The following is a 20,561-nucleotide window of genomic DNA, read 5'->3' as shown; positions in this document are numbered from 1 at the left end:
AGGCCCTCGGGGGCAGGGGTGGAGGAACGGCTGAACCTGATGAGCTGAGAGGGCTTTTCCAGCTCAGGCGACGCAATGATCTCATGGACCCGGCCAAGCCGCTCGCACAGAAAGCACAAACTCACTGCTCATCTCCCGGGCACTCAGCAGCCTGTCCCGGCTGGCATCGACCTCCAGCCTGTCCCGTGCCAAGCGGCGATCCCGCCGCTCTCCCGGCGCCCTCGCTCTGTGAAACCCGGGTGGGGAAAGCCCCGACGGAAACCCAGCGGTGACTGTGCCAGAAAGCTGCTGACGGCCCCGCCGTGCCCTGCCCAGACCGGCTTCAAAATGCCCCCAATTAACGAGGGAGGGATGCGCCCATGGCCGGGGGCGTTCGGTACCGCAGCCGGGGGAGATTTGGGCACCGGGCCCGGGCTGGTCCTTGCCCGCGGCGGGCACCGGGTCCAGGGGCAGCGCCGAGGGGTGCAAGGGTGGCGAACCGGGGGCACGGGGCGATGCCGTGGGCAGAACCGGGGCTCGGGGCTGGTAGCACCGGGGCAGTGTCGGCGCGTCTGGCTGAGCCCGGGCGGGGCGGGACTGGCACCGGGAGGGACCGGGGCGGCACCGGGAGGGACCGGGGCGGCACCGGGAGGGACCGGGGCGGGGCCGGGCGTCCCCGTCGGCTCCTCTGCGAGAAGCAGCCGGTGCCTCCTCCGGGGGAGCCGCGGACTCGTCTGGCTGCGGGGCTCGGGCGGCAGCGGGACCGGCACCGGGAGGCACTGAGGCGAGACGGGCACCGGCAGCGGCACCGGAGCTCAGCCCGGCTCGGGACCGGGCGGGGCGGGGGAACCGGCCGGCTCCAAACCCGCCCCCCGGCGCGGGAGGAGGCGGTGGCCGAGCCCCCCCGCCGCGCTCCAGCCGAGCCAGACCCTCGCCAGCCCCGCGCCGCTCGCCCATGGCGACCCCCGGCCCCACGCGTGCCCCGGCCCCGGCACGGAGCCGCCGCTGAGCGCCGCGCACCGGCACCGGCACCGGCGTCCAGGTAAGCGCCGCGGGCGGCCCCGGCTCGGCAGCGCCGGCCCCGGGCACCTGCCCGGCCCGGGACGCTCCTGCCCCGCGCCAGCGCTGCGGCACCGGGGGCGGCTCCCGGTGTCCCGGTGAAGGCTCCTTCCCCCGGTCTCAACCCCGGGGCTTCGCCGCTGTTTATTCCCCGCCGCCCGCTCCCGGATGCTGCCACGGCCGAACGGGGCCGAACCGGAGCCTTGGGGCTTCCCCGGGGATGCGGCGAGCGGGGGGACCCAGCCCCGTGCCGGGGTCGGGGCGGCCTGTGCGGCCGCCGCAGGACTTCGCTTCATACTTGGAGCCCGTCCCGCCACGCAGGAACACAAACACGGCGCGGGACGGCTCCGGGAGCGCGGCAGGGAGGAGATGGGTCCTGTCTAAATATTAGTTTAAGGAACGGAAGGATCTCCAGCCGGCATCGCCGGCCCCGTCACCTCCTCCCGGCCCCGGCCGCGCCGCAGCGCTGACCAGAGCTCGGCTGGGCTGGGGGGTGAATTTCCCCCCATCCTCGAGGGAGAGAATTTCCCCCTCTCTCCGCGGTCTCTCCGAAGGCTTTAACAAAACAAGGCAGACCTCTGGTGTCTTTATTGCACATATATGGTAGCTTGTAGCCAGCCCTGATTTAAATCCCATCCTCGCTCCGGGAGCCGATCCGCGATCCGGTGCTGGGTGAAGGGCACGGTTTATCCCGGTGGGGGAAGGGGCTGGTGCCTGTTGGAGGCGCCGTGCGAGTCCTGGATGTGCGCTGAGATCCCGGATCTAAAGGCAGGATCCCAGTGGATCCCAGTTCATCCTCTCGTGGTCGTGGGTGCTCCTGGCTTTAGCGGCAGAAGCCTCTGCCTGGCACAGGGCAGAGAAACCGAGCAGGGAAGGGGCGTCTCTTTGCCGAATTTTAGGGTTTTGAGCTCTTGAATTTGCCTTTTACCCGTTGGTTCCGACCCAAATCTGCCCGCTGCGGCTGCACTGGGATCTGCGCCGTGCCCCGGGGCGAACGCCCTCGGTGCCACCACCGGAGCTCGTCCTGTGCCTCCGTCCCAGCAGCTCCGGGGCTGGGGGAAGGACTGGACCTCCCTGCTCTTACAGCCCCGGTTTTTAAGCAGCGCTGGGTGTCGGAGGGCCGGCTCGGGCCGGTCCGGCTCGGTGCTGCCCGGAGGAAGGGGCACGGGAGGTGTGGCACATCCCGGGAATGCCGGGTGCCCTCCCGGCAGGACTGGCACCGGGGCAGAGCCTCTGCCAGGGCAGAGCCTGGCACCTTCCAGGCCTCGGGGATGGGCTGGAAATAAAAGGAGCTGCTGCGGTTTGCTTTGGCACAGCCCGGGGGACACGCAGGGACAGGGGGAGGTGACCGTGTCTGGTGCTGGGCCCGGCTCTGGTGGCACTGGGTGCCCTCCCATGGCCCTGCCATCAGCCACATCGGGCTCGGCCACCTCCCTCCTGGAGTCCCCTTGGGCCGTGCCGGGTGTGGGGGCTCCAGGATGAGCTTTGGGGTTGATTTGCACCTTTGGGGGTCTGCAGGGATGGGTGTAAGATTTGCAGTATCTCCTTTTTGAGGTCAGGGTGCCTCTCATGAGCCCTACACACAGCCCAGCCCATCGTGTGGCCAGAGCAGGTGTCACCTTGGCTGTCCCCAGTGCAGAATGGGGGGTGGCACTAGGAGCCCTGTCTTCTCCCCACCCTGCCATGCTGAGCCAGGCCGTGCCCTCACAGGGGTGGCTTTGGGGGGCACAAAGAGCTGGCAGCTGCCTCTGGATGTCACCCCTGCCCATGGAGCAGCTGAGGGTACCCAGAGGGCGAGGGAGAGGCTGAGGGGAGGGGAGGAGGGGTTCCCATCAGGAGGTGAGGTAGGACAGGGCTGGTGAAGGCTTTACTGGTGAGGGTTTGTTTTACTGGTGAGGGCTTTACTGGTGTGGGTCTGCTTTACTGGTGTGGGGTTTGTTTTACTGGTGTGGGTTTGTTTTACTGGTGTGGGTTTGCTTTACTGGTGTGGGTTGCTTTACTGGTGTGGGGTTTTTTTGCTGGTGAGGGTCTGCTTTACTGGTGGTGGGTTTGTTTTACTGGTGAGGGTTTGTTTTACTGGTGTGGGTTGCTTTACTGGTGTGGGTTTGTTTTACTGGTGTGGGTTGCTTTACTGGTGTGGGATTTTTTTGCTGGTGAGGATTTGTTTTACTGGTGTGGGGTTTGTTTTACTGATGTGGGGTTTTTTTGCTGGTGTGGGTTTGCTTTACTGGTGTGGGGTTTGTTTTAGTGGTGTGGGTTGCTTTACTGGTGTGGGGTTTTTTTTACTGGTGTGGGGTTTTTTTACTGGTGTGGGGTTTTTTTGCTGGTGAGGGTTTGTTTCACTGGGATCACTTGGCATCCCCGGAGCACAGTCATGGGGCGGCCTTGTCACCTTGACCAATCTCCTGGTCAAGGTGAGCCACCAACTCCAGCACCACCATGAATGGCTTGGACTGGAGAAATCCCACCCAACTCGGGTTTTTCTGGGATTTGGCCACTCTGGAGTAGCATTTCCCTGTGAAACTTGGAGAAGAGGGGGAGCAGCTCCCTCCTGGCTGTGCCAGGCGTGCTGCAGCGTTGCTCTCGTGCGCATTGGAGCGAAGCCGTGGGAAGGGGAACACCACAAAAAGCTCCATCCCCATCTCTTCTCCCTCACAAAACCCCAAACTAGCTCACTTTGCAGCCCAACATCCCAGAGCTGAATCGAAACACCCCCTTTGCCCCCGTGCTGTTCTCCAAAGAGCGTTTCCTCCTTCTGTGGCTCAGGGGCTCAGTGGCAGGCGATGCCTCTCACACCAGCGCTGCTTTCCGGGCTGTTTTCATCTGGATGGAACCACATTTCAGTGGTTTTCCCGCAGCAGAGGCTCCCTTTGAGCTGGATCCAGGAGCAGTGTTGGAGGGGAAGAGGCAGGGCAGCTCCGAGGGGTCGGAGATGTCCCAGGAGGGGAAGTTCCTCCTCCGGCGTCGCTCCCAACCTCCAATAATCCAAAGCAAGAGCTGCATTTTGCTCTGTTTCAGCTTTTTTTTTGCAGCACAGAGACCAGTGGTGCTGGGCAGGGTGGAGAATCCCATCCTGGAGCTCTCCTGGGCTCCGAGGATGGAGCTGATTCAGGAGCAGGGTCCTGCTTTTGTGGCTCCAGGCTTTGGGGAGTCCCTTGGTTAAATCCTGGCCTGGTTTAGAGGTGGTTGTAAACCCAGCCCTGGTCCTTCCCGCTGAGAAAACCAACTTTGCTCCCTGGCTGCCATGTCTGGGTCTCACTGGTGATGGCAGCAATGCAGAACTGACCAAGCCCGTGCCTTGTGGGGGGATTTTTGCCTTTAAAAATGTTGGTTTTGGCTGAAGGAGCTGCCTGGGAGCTCGGGGTGTGTTTATTGCTGCTGTTGTCACTGCCACCAGGGCTGTGGGATTTGCTGGTGGCATCTGGAGGCCGATGGCACGGTGACACAGGGCAGACCCTCCCCAGTCCTGCTGCCCTGGAGCAGAGCAGGGGCTGCACACCAAAATCCCAAATCCTTGCCGGGTCCATCCCGGTGGTTCTGTGCTGGGAGGAGCAGGCAGGGAATGCTCCCAGCAAGGTGCTGGGGTGGCTTCTTGGTTTTCCCTGGGTTTTCCCCTCTCTGCTGCCTTCCCAAGGCTGTGTCCTCGTGCAGGGGACACCAAGGCCAGCCCAAACCTCGGGTGTGAACCACAGCACCTTCGCCGCCGAAGGTTCCAGCTGGGAACACCCATCCCGTGAGGACGGGCTGGCCTCTGATTCAGCAGGGCAGCTGCTCTCTTCATTAAGTGCTGTTGGCTCATTAAAAGCACATTTTTGAGGCTTAGCAGCTCCTCGGAGCAGTCTGGGAGGGACGGTGCCAGCGCTGGGGGAGGATGAGGGAGGAGCAGAGCTGAGCTGGGCTGGGCTGGGCACTGACAGCATCACCCTGAACTGGGGCAAACCCCCCCTGTGTGGTCCCCAAGGGAAGTTTGGGGGGGAAAAGGAGCGGGTGGAGGGCTGCAGGCAGGATTTGGGTGGTGTGAACCCTCTGTGTCCTGGCAAAGCATCGCTCCTGGTGGGATCTGCCTGACCGAGGAGGGGTGGGGAGGAGGGGGGGGGGTCTGGCCCCCACCTGCGTCCAGGAGCAGGTCATGGAATCATGGAATGGTTTGGGTTGGAAAGGACCTGGGGCAGGGGCATCTCCCACTCTCCCAGGCTGTTCCAAGAGCCGACCTTGGACACTTCCAGGGCTGGGGCAGCCCCAGCTGCTCCGGGCAGTGAATCTGAGCATGGCTGATGTTTTCTGTCCCTGCCCACCAGCACAGGAGCTGCAGCAGGACCCGCTGCCAACCCCATTCCCACGGGCAGGGACAGAGAAATGCCCCAATCTGGGTTTTGCTGGAGTTCTTTGGCCGTGCCATCACCTTCCAGCAGCACTTTCCTCAATTTCTTGTTGCTCTGAGCAGCCTCTGGTCTGGGAAAGGGGCAGGAAAAGGTGCAGATTGTCCCTGTCTGTGTCACCTGCCCCGCCCCTCGCTGCCGGTGGCAGCTCCTCTGCAGGAGTGTGGGCAGGATTTGGGTGGCTGCTCCAGCTGTAATCGCTGCTTTGACGGCAGCAGGAGGAACCAGCCCAAATTTTTTACCCACAGCTCGGCTGGGTCTGAGCTGGAGCCGTGGGAGAGGCCAGCGGGGTGGGAAGGGCACAGAGGCCACGGCTCTCCCCCCACACCGATACCCAGGGTGGCAGCAGAGGGAAAATTCTGCTTTTTAGGAAACCACGTGGCTCTTCCCAGTGGGAAACCTCTCATCCCTGAGGGATCCCAGCAGGTTTTCCCTGCAGGGGCAGGAGAGCTCAGGGACTCAGGGACGTGTCCATCTCCCTGCTGTCACCATCTCCACATGCCAAGGTCCAGCTGACCCAACCTGCTGCCCTTTGGGGACCCTCCAGCTCTTCCCATCTCCTCCAGCCCCATTTTCCCCAGATTTATCTTTCCAAACGAGCTGTGGCTCTGCTGGTGGATAAAACCAGCGCTGGGAGATAAAAGAGACAATGGGAAGGATTCCACTGATTGATGAATGGGAAAAGAGATTTGCCTTTACAAATAAGGTTTGCTGATAAATGAACTTGGACATTGAAAGATGAAAGAAACGAGGGGAAGAAAAGCTCCTAAATTGTGTAAGAATTAAAAATTAAAAGGAGGGTTATGCATGAGAGGGAAATCTTTGGGATCAGGTGTATTGGGGAGTCTGAACCTCTCGAGTCTCTCAGCCAGTGGGAAAAGAGAGAAGGGAAATGTGGCTGGAAATTGGGATAAAAAGGAGGCTGCACCCTCCGAAAATTGGAGAGATCCAGGAGAATGCCCCGTGGCCTCTCCCTTTATTCGAATAAAGCCAAAAGGACTCCTCCACCTCCTTTTTGGACATAAACCTCTGCTGTTTCGTAGATTAATTTTCACACCACCCCCGAGCATCTCGCAGCTCTGCGATGCCCCTGGCTGCAATCCCCGCTCCCAGCTCGCTGCCGCTGCCGTCCCGGCCGGAATTCCTCCTCTCTGCTCCCTCCGCAGCAGCTCTAAGTGCTTCAATGTGTTGGCAGCTGCCGCTGGAGTCGGACAGTAAATCCTGATGGGATCCCGGCCCCTGCTCCGGCCAAACCCCGCCGCGAGGCTTTAGCGCAAATTGGATTTGCGAACCCCGCTCGGGACTCGGTGCCCTCAGCAAAGAGCGCTAATCCCCGGCGGGCGCCGCGGAGAGCCCGGGGAATCTGCGGCTGGGAATCCGGGATCGGGGAGGGGAGAAAGAGAGGGAAAAACGGGGGGAATTCCGTGGGAATCTGTGCAGCTGGGAATCCGGGATCTTGGGGGGAAAAAAGGGAAAAACGGGGGGATTTGTGCAGCCGGGAATCCGGGATCTGGGGGGGAAAGAGGGAAAAACGGGGGGATTTGTGCAGCCGGGAATCCGGGATCGGGGGGGGAAAGGGAAAAAGGGGGATTTGCAGCGGGAATCCGGATCGGGGAAAAGGGAACGGGGGATCTGTGCAGCGGAATGGGATCAAAAGGGAAAAACGGGGGGATCTGTGCAGCAGGGAATCCGGGATCTTGGGGGAAAAAGAGGGAAAAACGGGGAGATCTGTGCAGTCGGGAATCTGGGATGGGAGAGGGGGGAAAGAGAGGGAAAAACGGGGGGGATTCCGAGGGAATCTGGGCAGCAGGGAATCCGCGATCTGGGGGAGAAAGAGGGGAAAACGGGGGGATCTGTGCAGCCGGGAATTCGGGATCTGGTGGGGAAAAGAGAGGGAAGAACGGGGGGATTCCCAGCTCGGCATCGGCATCACCTGCGCTGCCCGCTCGGGAGGCCGCTGGGGGATGCGGGTGGATGCTGATCCCGCGGGGATGCGGCTCCCCCATGCCAGCGCTCCTCCCCTTCCACCCCGCATCCTGCAGGAGCGCTGGGTCAGGGCAGGGGCTGATTCCCTAGGGGTGAGAATGGGAATTGTTCAGGTGGGAGCTGATGGGATCGGGACGCGCGATGTCTCAGCACACCTGAAAAGGCAGAGGTGGAACCCTGGGAAAATCAGGAATGAATACCTGGATATTTCCCAGGGAAGATCAGGAATTCACACCTTCAGGGTGTTTTTCCAAGGGGGAAACTGAGGCACCCTGCGGCACCGTGACCCCTCGAGGGATCTGGGGAATCCACCAGGGAGGAAACCCCACAAAACAGGGAAGGGGAAAGTGGCCAAGCCGTGCTGTGGGAGGTGATCCCTCCTGCCTCTGGCCTGTCTCTCCCTCCCTGATCCCACCGAGGGCTTTTCCTTTCTTGGGAAAAAGGAGATTTTGCCCCCAGCGCAGCCGTGGCAGCTCTCAGATACCAGCGGTGTCGAAACGGGCCCAGAGCAAAGCACATCTGGGGCCTGGGCTCCGTCTCGCTGCCAAAATTTAAGCTTTTAACCCTCTTTCCCGAGGCACTGGGATTGTTCAAACAAGCCACAGTAATTAGTTTCCTCTGACAAACCACCCCTTTTTGGCATCGGGAGGTTTATTAATTCCGGGGAGGGGGGGGCGTCGCTCCGGATCCAAAAATAATTGACATTTAGAGTCCAGGTTTTGGCACGAGAGGGGAAATTTGGGCTGGAAAAGCAGCATCAGGCGTGCTGGAGGTTGGCACGGCAGCACCCAAAGGCGCCCAGCAGCGGGTGGGGGGTCCTTGGCTGGGGTTATCCCTGATTTCCTCCCTGGCCACAGAAACCAGGCTGGTTTTGGTGGGATTTCAAGCGGGATAATTTGATTTTCTCTGCCCTTCAGCAAAGGGGATCTGTCTGCAGGGAGTTTTCCTGCAGACATCCCCGCTCAGTTTTGGTGTTATTCACCTGGAGCCAGGCCCTGCTCCCACTGCAGCCCTTGGGCAACTCCCTGAGGGATTTTATCGGTAATTAATCTCTAATTACTCACCTCTTCCCGTGAAGGGCGGCTCTTGCTGCTGCTGAGACCTGACAGAATCGGCTTAGGGAGGGTCTGGGGCTTTGCTGCAGCCGTGGTGACCTTGGCAGGGCTGTCACACCTTGAGGGGTCGGTGGGGACACCGGGCTGGGAATGCAAACTGGGGGCACAGACTGGGAGCAGACTGGGAGCACAAACTGGGAGCACAGACTGGGAGCACAAACTGGAGGCACAGACTGGGAGCACAAACTGGAGGCACAGACTGGGAACACAAACTGGGAGACAGACTGGGGCACAGACTGGGAGCACAGACTGGGAGCACAGACTGGGAGCACAAACTGGGGGCACAGACTGGGAGCACAAACTGGGAGCACAAACTGGGGGCACAGACTGGGAGCACAGACTGGGAGTGCAAACTGGGAGACAAACTGGGAGCACAAACTGGGAGCACAGACTGGGAGACAAACTGGGAGTGCAAACTTGGGGCACAGACTGGGAGCACAGACTGGGAGCAGACTGGGAGCACAGACTGGGAGCAGACTGGGAGCACAAACTGGGAGCACAGACTGGGAGCGCAAACTGGAGGCACAAACTGGGAGCAGACTGGGAGCACAAACTGGGGGCACAAACTGGGAGCAGACTGGGAGCACAGACTGGGGGCACACCGCCCATGCCCACCCCACAACGACTTTTAAATGCTTTGGCTGCTTTTTTAGCTGGGAAGGGAATGAATATCCCCGAAAGGAGCCGGCTTTAACGAGGTTTGTCAGAGCTGGGCGGTGTCGGGGGGGGCAGATCTCGGCCAGGTGTCCCCCCAGGCCCTGCACAGACACCCGCAGGTGTCCCCGAGCCGGCTGGGTGACACTGCAGGGAGCTGTGCCGCATCAAACCGCGCTTTTATTTCCTGCTGATTTATATTGCAGCTGCATTCCCAGCCTCCGGCGGGTCCCGGCATGGGGGGGAACCGGGGGAAGCCGAGCCTGGAGGGCAAGCGGCATCGTTATCTGCCCTTGCAGGGATGGGCCGAGCCCAGCTTGGGCTGAACTGGGACTGAACTGGTCCCAGACTGGTCCCGGCAGGGGTGGAAATCCCCGCGCCCGGCTCCGCATCCAGCGGGATCCCTCCCGCTGCGGATCCCGTTAATTAATGACATGAAAGCCCAGGCGAGACCTCCGGGGAAGGAATCAAAGGCTCCGCCGCAGCTTCCCAGGGCATGGATTCATCCCCGCGGGCCGGCAGCGAGCGGGGACCCCGCGGGACACGGCCAGAGGGGTCAGCACCGCGCCGGGGCTTCCTGCACAAATCCGGCCCCAAAATGGGTCTGGGGGGAACTCCTGGGGCTGGGGAGAGACGGGGGGGGTCGTGGCTGCGGGGGTCTCTGTTTTGGGGCCAGCAGAGCCACGCTGCTGCCGGGGTTTCCATCCGTTCACCTTTTCTCTCCATTTCACCTCTCGCCGCTCAAAGTGGCTCGGCTCGGGCGCAGGATGCTGTCCCTGCAGGCAGGGATGGCTCAAGGTGCCCCTCGGCCCTGGCACAAATCGGGATTTCCCTCCCCTGGGCTCCTTTCCCTCCTGGAAGGGCTCCCGGACCCCTCTCTGGCAGGATTTGTTCTGCTCCCGTTGGCACCCTGGGATTTGGGAATTTGGGAGGGGGCAGCTCCTCCCCACTGCGGGGTCTGGCCGTGCTGGGGGCTCTGGGGGTCCTGTGCAAAGGTGATGGCCTTGGGTGGCTGGGATGGGGATATGGGTGGGCCAGGGTCCCCAAATCCCTGCCGGGCCCTGGGGCCTCTTCCCTGGAGCTCGTTTGGCTCTGCCAAATCCAAAATGAGGGGAAATTTCAAACCGAGTTGGGTGGGATTTGAGCCTGGGATAGAGGAAGGTGAGGAAGGTGAGGAAGATGAGGAAGGAGAGGAAGGTGTGGAAGGTGAGGAAGGTGAGGAAGGTGTGGAAGGTGTGGAGAGGGTGCGGCCGGTTTGAGGAAGGTGAGGAAGCTGCCGGCCGGCGCGCGCTTCGAGCCGTTCGGCCTGTTCGGACGATGCGGCAGCATTGGCAGGTGCGGACACGCTGCGGCCGCGCGGCCGGTGCGGCGTTGGGTGGCCGGTCGCCCGGTGTGCCGTGGCCGGTGACGGCCGCTCGGCCGATCGGCCGGTGCGGCAGGTGCGGCCGGTGCCGGCCGGGTGTGGCCGGTGCGGCCATCGCGGGCCGGCGCGGCCGGGTTGTGGACCGGGGTCGTGGCGGCCGTTGCGGCCGGTGTGCGCGGGTGCGCCGGTGCGGCCGGTTGCGGCCGGTGCAGGCAGCTGTGGAAGATGTCCCTGCCCATGGCAGGGGTGCCACTGGATGGGCTTTAAGGTCCCTCACAACCCAAACCAGTCTGGAATTCCGTGGTTCTGTGGAATGGTGGGAATTTGGCCGTGGCCCCAGCAAGAGCTGCTCTGTTGGGTGGAAGCTCCCCACGCTTCCTTCTCCAACCAGGACTTGGCCACCACCCCTGGCATGGCTCCTGGCACCACGGGGTGCCCTGGCCCATCCACCCCCAGACCACCAGCTCGGCAGGGGAGGCTTTTCCTCATTATTTCCCCCGTGTTGAGGGTGGGTTTGTTGCTCTCCAGCTGTTTGGAGAGACGTAAACCAAACGCGCCATAATTCAGCCCGAAGGTAAATGTCATGGCAGCGTGGGAACGAGGGCTTGGCGTGCTCAGCCTGGGGCTCTGGGAGTGCTGGAGCTCCAACAAAGCAGCCCACCATCCCTCCTTATCCCCATCCCCCCCCACCCTCTTTCCCCAATCCCACCTGCATCCATCTCCTCCTCACCACCGCGAGGTCCTCTCCTCCTTCTGCTCTGTCTGTCTCGATCTCTTCGTCCACCGCCTCCCTGTCGCTCTTTATCCCCTCTTCCCAGGACCTTCCTCTCTCTCGTTCTCCCGCTTCTCCCCCTCGGCCAGTCCCTCCCAGGCGGCGGGCAGGTAAGTGCGGTAGGCCAAGTCCTCTCCTCATCCCATCCTTCCCTCCTACTCTGTCTTCGGGTTTTCATATCACGCCCCTAGAGCCACCCCTTAGGAGGGAATCGTGGCCCAACCTGTCCTCTCCTGATGGCTCTCTCTCCCTCCATCTCCACCTCCGTCTCTCGCTCCTTTCCCCCCCATAATCCCTGCCATAACCCCCCTCCTCTTCCTAACCCACCGCGTCCATCACTCCGTTCCATTTACTCCTCCCTCCCCCCATTCCCTCTCCCCCTCCCTCCCACCTTCCATCTCCTCGTCCCCTCCCACTCCATCTCCTCCCTCCGTCCCGCCCCCCAGTCCCTCGGTCCCCCCTCCCGTCCCAACCATGTGCTCCGGGGAAAGGGGGCCCTCTCCGATTCTCTTTCTTCGCCTCTTCTCCCTCGCCCCATCACACCCCCTCGCCCCCCCCTATCCCCCATCCCACCGCCGTCGCCCCATCCCACCTCCATCCCCTCCGCCATCCCCCCTCCTTCTTCCTCTCTCCTCTCCTCCATCTCACCTCCCTCTTCCCCCATCCCCCCGCCACCCTCTCCTTTGGCCCGCCACCCACTCCCTCCTCTCCTCACATTCCCACCTCCATCTCTCCATCCCACCTCCATCCCTCTCTTTCTCCTCCATCCCCCGAATTGTCCCTCTCACACTCCGAGCACCCTCTCCGATCCCTCGTGCATCCCGGCATCCATCCCACCTTCCATCTATCCTTCTACCCTCCCAACCTCCTCTCCCCCCATCCCACCCTATTCTTTATTTATTTCCCCCTCCCCCCTCCCTCTGCCTCCCTCTCCCACCCCCTTCCCCCGGTCCCTCTCCCCATCCCACCTGGGCATCCCATCTATCCCCCTCCGCCCCCTGGCGTGCCCACCTCCCTCTCCGTCCTCCCACCGCTCCCTCTCCCCCATCCGCCCCATCCCTCTCGCCCCCACCCATTCCTCAATCTCTCGCTACCATCCCGGTCCCCCCCCACGCGCCTTCCCTGCTGGTCCTCCCTCTCCCCCCCACCCCCCGGCTTACTCATTTTGTCCAAAGTATCGCCCAAGTTTTTTGGGGTTTCTTCCCCGGACTTGTCAGCTCTCCTATTCAACGGTGAAGATGGTTTCGAGGTTCTTCCCCTTGGACGGCCCGGATGCGTGGGGCCGGTCCCGTCTGTTCGTCTCCCCCACTGAGCCCATCTTAGCCGATGGTGTGCCGAGCCCCTTTCCCTCCATCCGGCATCGTCCCCCACAGCGAAAAGAGTGCATTCACCTGCGGCGCCATCGGTTCTACTGCTCTCGGTCCGGCCGCCCGTACTCTGCAGGGGCACCTCCGGCAACACAAAAAGAGGGAAGCTAACAGGCGGGGAAAGTTTCACCGGAACTCAACAGAAGGGACAGGGGGAGAAAACAAGCCAGTCCCTTTCCCCTGTTCCGCGGGCGATAGATCATACCCGTTGCGGGAGGGGAAGGTACGATGGAGTGGAGAGTGAAGGTAAAGAGCTGTGTGGAAAGGGGTTAGTTGGCGAAGGAATAAAGATAAGAAGTAAATGGACATATTTGGGGAGCAAGACGAGCCATTTCGCCTCGTCCCCCTCCGCCCCCTCCGGTGTCGCCTCTCGGGTCCTCGGTGCGCCCGTCGTGCTCTCCCCACCCTATCCCCTCCCATGTTTGCCGCTCGTGGTCCCGAGCTGATCTCAGCCCTGCCCCCCCGACCGATACGCACCCTTCTTCTGCCCGTCATCTCCTCCCCGCCCATTCCTCCCCCCGCGTTCTTCCCACCTCGGTGTACAGGAGAGTTTTCCCCGTGTTTCTTTCCCCTCTTCCGTCCCTCTTAGAGAGTCTCGTGCGTCACCGCCCCTGCGCCAGGCCTACATTGGTCTTGCCAGGTTTGTAAGGTTTCCCCACCACAGGTAGTGTCCGCCCATCTGGGTTCCCCTGCTATGGGGCCTCGTTACGCCCCGCTCGAGTCCTCTGGGGCTCCCCTCCGGGCCCCCGCTCCACACCCTGAGTTATTCCCTTTGGTGGTTTCATTAGTACCCGGCAACCGCTCCGCCCCCAAGTGTCCCAGCTCTCCGATCCAGAGATCACATACCCCCATTCCATCTGCCCCACCCGCCTTCCCTCTGTCCCTCTCCCCCCTTCCCTATCCCCTCTCCCCCTTCCATATTCCCCTCTCTCCCGCGCTGCTCCCCCTCCCTCGTCGCCCCTCCCCAAGGGAGTGCCTCTGTCCCCTCCCCCCACCCCATTCCTCCCTCTCCCCCTATCCCTGATTCCCTCTCTGTCCCCCTCCCGCCCATTCCCTCTCCCGCCCCGCGGGCCATTCCCCTCTCTCTCCCCCCCCTACGCCCATTCCACCTCCCTTTTTCTCCCCCCCTCCCCACCCATCCGCTTCCCTTCGTCAGGTTCTCCTTCCCCTTTCTTATAGGCCGTGCCTGGTTTGTGGTCCCCCCCCTTGGGGGGTCTGGGGGGAGCTGGGGCCGAGCTCTGGAGCTGCTGGGCTGGATTTCACCGAGGCAAAGCAGAACCATGTGTCCCAACTCTGCTCGGAGGGGGACTGGGAGAGCTGAGGGGGAGGAGGAGGAGCAGGGATGAGCTGAGAGCAGAGCTGGAGATGGGGACAGGGACATTTCCCCCTCCTTTGTGCACCCACTTGCTGCCAAAAGAGCAGGAAAATCCAACGGGCCCACCCAGATCTGGGTTGGGGCTTTTTTTTCCTTTTTGATGCTCCCTGTTTTGGGGTCAGTTTTGGCATTTTGGGATCAGTTTGATCCAGGGGCACTGCAGGCTCCAGTCCTCTCTGTCCAGACCCCAAGAAAGGATTTTGGGAGTTTGTGGGAAGGTTTGGGGAAGGTCTGATGCAATTTTGGGGTGGTCTGAAGAAGTTTGGGGAAAAATCTGGAGGAGTTTTAGGGACAATTTGAGGAGGTTTTGGGGTAAAATCTGAAGGAGTTTTGGGGAAAATCTGAAGGAGTTTTAGGGAAAATGTGGAGGAATTTTGAGGACAGTCTGAGGAAGTTTAGGGATAAAATCTGAAGGAGTTTTGGGGGACAGTGTGAGGAAGTTTAGGGATAAAATCTGAAGGAGATTTGAGGACAGTGTGAGGAAGTTTTGGGGTAAAATCTAAAGAAATTTTGGGGACAGTCTGAGGAGTTTTGGGGGTAAAATCTGAAGGGGTTTTAGGGAAAATCTGGAGGAATTTTGAGGACAGTCTGAGGGAGTTTTGGGGTAAAATCTGAAGGAGTTTTAGGGACAGTCTGAGGAAACTTGGGGGTAAAATCTAAAGAAGTTTGGGGTAAAATGTGGAGGAATTTTGAGGAGAGTCTGAGGAAGTTTTGGGGGCAAATCTAAGGGAGTTTTTCTTATTGTCTGAAGGAGTTTCGGGGAAAATCTGAAAGAGTTTTAGGGACAGTGTGAAGAAGTTTTGGGGTAAAATCTGAAGGAGTTTTGGGGACAATGTGGATTTTGCGGTAAATTGAAGGGGTTTGAGGGACAATGTCGTGAGGAAGTTTTTGGGGCAAATCCAAGGGAGTTTTTCTTATTGTCTGAGGCAGTTTTGGGGAAGATTTGAGGCAGTTTTGGGGAAGATTTGAGGCAGTTTTGGGGAAGATTTGAGGCAGCCTTGAGAACAGCCTGTTTCTCCACCACCCTCATCCCCTCCAGGACAGCCCAGCCCCTTCCTGTGAGCAGGACCAGGCGTTGAGCTGGAGCTGCTGCTGGAGGAGCAGCCTCTGGAGCTGCTGCCCATGGAAATTGTTTAATTCCTGCGGGATGAGTCATGAGGAGCCGGGATTTCAAAGCAGCTTGGCTCCCATGTAAGGCCCTCAAATAAACAGCGTGTGGCAGGTGGAAGCTCTCTCTGATGTCCCATCAAGGCCTCCCTCTGTCTTTCCAAGTGCTTTGTGTTGCCAAAAATCCTTCGGCCACACCGTGGCTCCATCCATTCTCGAGGCTGGGCTCTGGAAAATAATGAATCAATGCCCGGAAACATGAATCGACGGGAAATTTATGGCACACTTAGAATATAATGTCTTTTGGGTCCTCTGCTTTGAAGCATCAGCGCTGGAAGTTTTGGCATCTCCTTCTTTCAAGACTTCAGCAAGGAGGATTTAGGGGGAAAAAAAAAAAATTTCATTTTTCTCCCTCACCTCATGACTCTGTGAGGTTTAAGGAGTCGGTGGATATCGGGAACAAATCCCAGGAGTCTGCTGGAAAAACGGGGAGTGGGGATGAAAAACGAGAGGGATGGGGAAAAAGTGAGAGTGTGAAAAGTGAGGGACACCAGAGAAGCCCGAAGGCTCCGCTTTTTGTGGGCAAAAAAAAAAAAAAAAAAAAATCTGCTGGGTTTTGATTTATCAGGAAAAACAAGTGGAAACACCGTCATGCCTGGAAGTGTCCAAGGCCAGGTTGGACAGGGCTGGTCTGGGGCTTTTGAGAGCAAAAGAAACCAGCAGCAAAGCCTGGAATAACTTTGTTGTTATTGTTTTGGGAGCTGGGATTTGAGTCTTTTGAAAGGTCACAGGCGAGTGGGTGGGGGCCAGGGTTCCTGGCTGCCGGAATGGGAGGCTGTTTTATGGGACGTGGAACAGCTCTCCTCAAATTTTATGGGCCAGCAAGGAGCCAGAGGCCCTTTCTCAGGTGGGGGGATGGAGTGTCACAGCCCTGCTCTGGCCCAGCCTTTTCCTGCCCAGAGCAGGACAGAGGGAGCTGAGGTTGTGTGATCCCGGAATTCATCTCCCAAAATACCCAACTCAGCTGTGAAAGGCTGTTTGTCCTCCTGGAGAGCTGAACAAAGTGTCCTTTCCCTCCCAAACCCTCCCCTGGGGCTGCTGGCTCTTCACAAATCCTTCATTTTCACCCGTTTTGGCCCGGGGTAAATTGGGGGTTTTTGGTCCTGCACCATCCAGCTCCGACCCTGCTGCCTCGCTGGGAAGGGTTGGGATGCCAGGGAATTTTCAGTGCCTGTTCCCTGCTCCTGCTCTTATTTCCAAGGTGAAATCTGAGCTGAAGGCACCTGATTATTGTGGAATTCCAGAATGGGAACTTAAATATCCAGTCCCACCCCCTGCCATGGGCAGGGAAACCTCCCACTGCCCCAAGGTGCCCCATCCAGCCTGGCCTTGGGCACGGCCAGGGATCCAGGGGCAGCCCCAGCTGCTCTGGGAAATTCATTCCAGGGCCTGCCCACCCTGCCAGCCAGGAATTCCATCCCAGTATCCCACCTGTCCCTGCCCCCTGGCACTGGGAAGCCATGCCCTGTGTCCCATCACCACTCCCACTTTGTCCTGCCAGGATGGTGAACCTGGATGTGAGAACACCTGGCATCCTTCATCCTCCTCCATCCTCCTCCAGGATCCTTCAGCATCCTCCATCCTCCTCCATCCTCCTTCATCCTTCATCCTTCTCCATCCTCCTCCATCTTCCTTCATCATCCTCCATCCTCCTTCATCCTTCATCCTTCTCCATCCTCCTCCATCTTCCTTCATCATCCTCCATCATCCTAAAGCATTCCTCCATCTTCCTTCATCATTCTTCATCCTCCTCCACCTTCTTCCATCTTCCTTCAACATCCTCCAACTTCCTCCACCCTCCATCATCCTTAATCCTCCATCCTCCTCCACCTTCCTCCATCCTCCTCCATCCTGAATCCTCCATCCCAGAGCATCCTGCCTCCTCCTCCCTCACCCTCAGGGAATTATCTGCATCCCGTAAAAACCAGGGATGTGGTGATGAGGGGGCGCTCACAGCCCTTCGTGGTGTCTTCCACAACAAAAATAAAAGCAAACCTGTCAAATTCCAATTTAAAATAAACATTCCCTCCCTCCCCCCCCAGTAAATTCTATCTGGTAAATATTATAAAACTGGGATGGAGGTTTTGTCCCCGTTGCTTCTGCCTCGTCCCACTGCTGCCACCTCCTCCCCAGTGCCACCACCAGCCCCAAGCCACCTTTTCCCTGGCCAGGGATGTGCTGGGAAGCCCAGCCCATCCCTGGGCTGCCCCTTGTGCCTCAGTTTCCTCAGTTTTGGGCCTGGAGGAGCTGGAGCCGAGGGGATCCCAGGGGAAGGATCCCCCACCCCCTGCCCCAGGGAGGGAGGGAGGGAGGGAGGGAGGCAGGGCAGGGGCTCTGGGGGCCGGGGGCACGCATTAAGGATGTTTGTTTTGCCTGTTTTGCAGAGTGTCAATGTTCTGACTTGCTCTAAGATGAAGGTATGGAAGTTTGCAGCCATTGCATCGATGCTCCTCAGTTCCATCTTATCCATTTTAGTTTGTAGAGACATGTTCAGCGGAAGCCGGGAACTCAGCCCCTTGCCTTCCTCGCCGTCTTCCTCACGGGATTCCTCCTCCTCCTCCTCCTCTTCTTCTTCTTCCTCCTCCTCCTCCTCCTCCTCCTCCTCCTCCTCGCTGCCGGCGGCTCCGCGGAGATCCCCACGGGCCCTGCAACGCCACGGCTCTCTGCTGGCCCAGTGTAAGCTCCTGCTCCTCCAGCCCGGGGTCACTGTCCCCCTCCCCAGGCCCCACAGATCCCCCAAATCCCCGTGGGGTCATTCCCTGCCCTCTCCTGCATCCAAGCATCCCCTTCAGGAGGGTTTCAGCAAGGACTGGGGGCGAGCAGGAGGCGCTGGGCACTGAAATTTGCAGCAGCTCTCCACAGAGGGGAACTCAAACAGCTCAGTTCCTGCAGAGAAGCTGCTTTTATTCCCTTCCAAATGGCTCTTTTTTGGTAATTTGTTTTTGGGTTTTTTTTTTTTACAAATGGAAAATGTCAAACAGGAGCTGAAGATGAGGGCAGGGCAGCAGCTCCCCCTGCTCACCCCTCAGTGCTCCCTGGGGGCTGGAAATCCCCACGTGTTTGTTTTGATTCCAAACCAGAGGAACTGCTCTTTTTTTTTTGGGGTGGAAGTTTGGAAATCGATGACAAGCTGTCAAATCACGCTTTGCTCTGCCCTTCCTGTGCCTCCTGCAGAGCTGAGCTGGAATAACCCTGGGTTTAGGGCTGGCACAGAGGGATGGGGGTGTTGCCAGCAGTGGCTGGGCACAGTTTGTGTGTTGGCTGCTGGCCCTGGGGTCTCAGGGCAGCCCTCGGGCTCTTGGAGCTCCCAGAACACAGTGGAACAGTGAAACAGCAAATTTATTGGGATTTCTCCCCAAATCCACCTGCCCTGAGGGACCTCCATCCCACGAGATGTTCAGGGAATTTTCATTCTGGGGAATGTCCTCCCACCTTGGGGAATTTCCATCCTGGGCATGATCCATCCACCTTAGGGCACCTCCATCCTGGAGGATCCTGAGATCCTCAGCCCTGGAGGATCTCCCATCTCAGGGGACCTCCAGCCAGGGGGATGTTAACCCATCCTGGGAATCTCCATCCTGGGAGTCGTGCACCCCAAGGAACCCTCTCCCTGGAGGATGTTTGCCCACCAAAGGGAATCTCCATCCTGGGGTTCATCCACCCACCCCAGGGAATCTCCATCCTGGAGAACGTCCACCCACCCCAGAGAATCTCCATCCTCAGGGAATCTCCATCCTGGGGGATGTCCACCCACCCCAAGGCACCTCCATCCTGAGGTTATCCACCCACCCCAAGGAATCTCCATCCTCAGGGAATCTCCATCCTCAGGGAATCTCCATCCTGAGGGAATCTCCATCCTGAGGGATGTCCACCCACCCCAAGGCACCTCCACCCTGAGGTTATCCATCCACCCCAGAGACTCTCCATCCTGAGGGAATCTCCATCCTGAGGTCACATCCACCCCGCCCAAGGCACCTCCACCCTGGACCATCCCCAGACCCTCACCCAGGGAAGATCTCCCACCTCAGGCCACCCCCACCCACCCCAGCACCCCCCACCCTCCAGGGGGACACCGTCTGACCGCGTCCCCTCCCCTTGCAGACGGCGCCTTGCTGGAGAGCTACACGGAGGGCGAGATGCGCCAGCTGATCTCGGCGCTGCTGCAGCGCTACCGCCAGGCCGTCAACTCGGGCGGCACGAGCTGCAGCTCTTCCCCCGCGCCGGCGGCCGCCGCAAACGCGCCCGCGCCCGCCACAAACCCTGCGAGCTGCGCCAGCTGGAGGTCAGCGTCAGCGAGCTGGGCCTGGGCTACGAGTCGGACGAGACCGTCCTGTTCCGCTACTGCAGCGGCACCTGCGAGGCCGCCGTGCGCAGCTACGACCTCTCCCTCAAGAGCATGAGGAGCCGCAGAAAGATCCGGAAGGAGAAGGTTCGCGCCAGGCCGTGCTGCAGGCCGCTGGCCTACGACGACGACGTGTCCTTCCTGGACGCCTACAACCGCTACTACACCGTCAACGAGCTGTCGGCCAAGGAGTGTGGCTGCGTGTGACGGGGACAACCGGGCGCAGGGGCCGGGACGGAGGCTGGAGCGGCCGGAGGAGGAGAGACTGAGCCGCTGGAGTGTCCCTCGGTGTCGCCGTCGCCGGACTAGAGACCGGGCCGCCGCCGTGGCGGGGTGGTTGGAGCGGTGGCGGCGGCTCGAGGCTGTTGTCCCCTCTGCAGGTGGCCCAGAGGTCCCTGCTGAGGTGACAGTGGGCGTGGGACACGCGCGGGGCGCGTGCAGCCCTCGGCGTGCGTGTCACGCGTGTCGCGTGTGTCACACGTGTCACAGGCTGCGTTACCTGCGCGGGGCGTGGCGCGGCGCAGGTGTCTCTGGCACGGGGGAGACGCACGCGCCTGCCAGGGGTTCTGTGTCAGGGTGTGGCACAGGGGTGTGGCACAGGGGTGTGGCACAGGGGTGTGGCACAGGGGTGTGGCATGTGCAGGGGGTGTGGTGAGCAGTGCCGGTGTGGCACGGTACTGGACAGGGTATGCTGCACACCTGGGGTGTGTTTTGGGGTGTGCTGCACACCTGGGTTGTGTTTTGGGGTGTGCTACACAATTTGGGTGTGTTTTGGGGTGTGTTACACACTCCGGCTGTATTTTGGGGTGTGCTGCACACCTGGGATGTGTTTTGGGGTGTGTTACACACTCCTGGTGTGTTTTGGGGTGTGCTGCACACCTGGGATGTGTTTTGGGGTGTGCTGCACACCTGGGATGTGTTTTGGGGTGTGCTGCACACCTGGGATGTGTTTTGGGGTGTGCTGCACACCTGGGCTGTGTTTTGGGATGTGCTACACACTCCG

At 60.2% G+C, this 20,561-nt stretch overlaps 1 protein-coding gene across 1 annotated transcript; it reads left to right on the top strand.

Annotated features, from left to right (window-relative positions):
* Nucleotides 1–948: 948 nt before the first annotated feature.
* On the top strand, nucleotides 949–19,781 carry LOC103824702 (neurturin). The gene is given in 4 exon segments (XM_050986143.1): nucleotides 949–1,021; nucleotides 17,601–17,892; nucleotides 19,318–19,407; nucleotides 19,410–19,781. Coding segments are annotated over 3 exon segments (711 nt in total). The 5' UTR covers nucleotides 949–1,021; nucleotides 17,601–17,627; the 3' UTR covers nucleotides 19,766–19,781.
* Nucleotides 19,782–20,561: the final 780 nt, after the last annotated feature.

Source organism: Serinus canaria, chromosome 28 (assembly GCF_022539315.1).
Source record: "Serinus canaria isolate serCan28SL12 chromosome 28, serCan2020, whole genome shotgun sequence".
NCBI classification, from domain to species: Eukaryota; Metazoa; Chordata; class Aves; order Passeriformes; family Fringillidae; genus Serinus; species Serinus canaria.
This window is presented reverse-complemented; position numbering and strand designations above follow the sequence as displayed.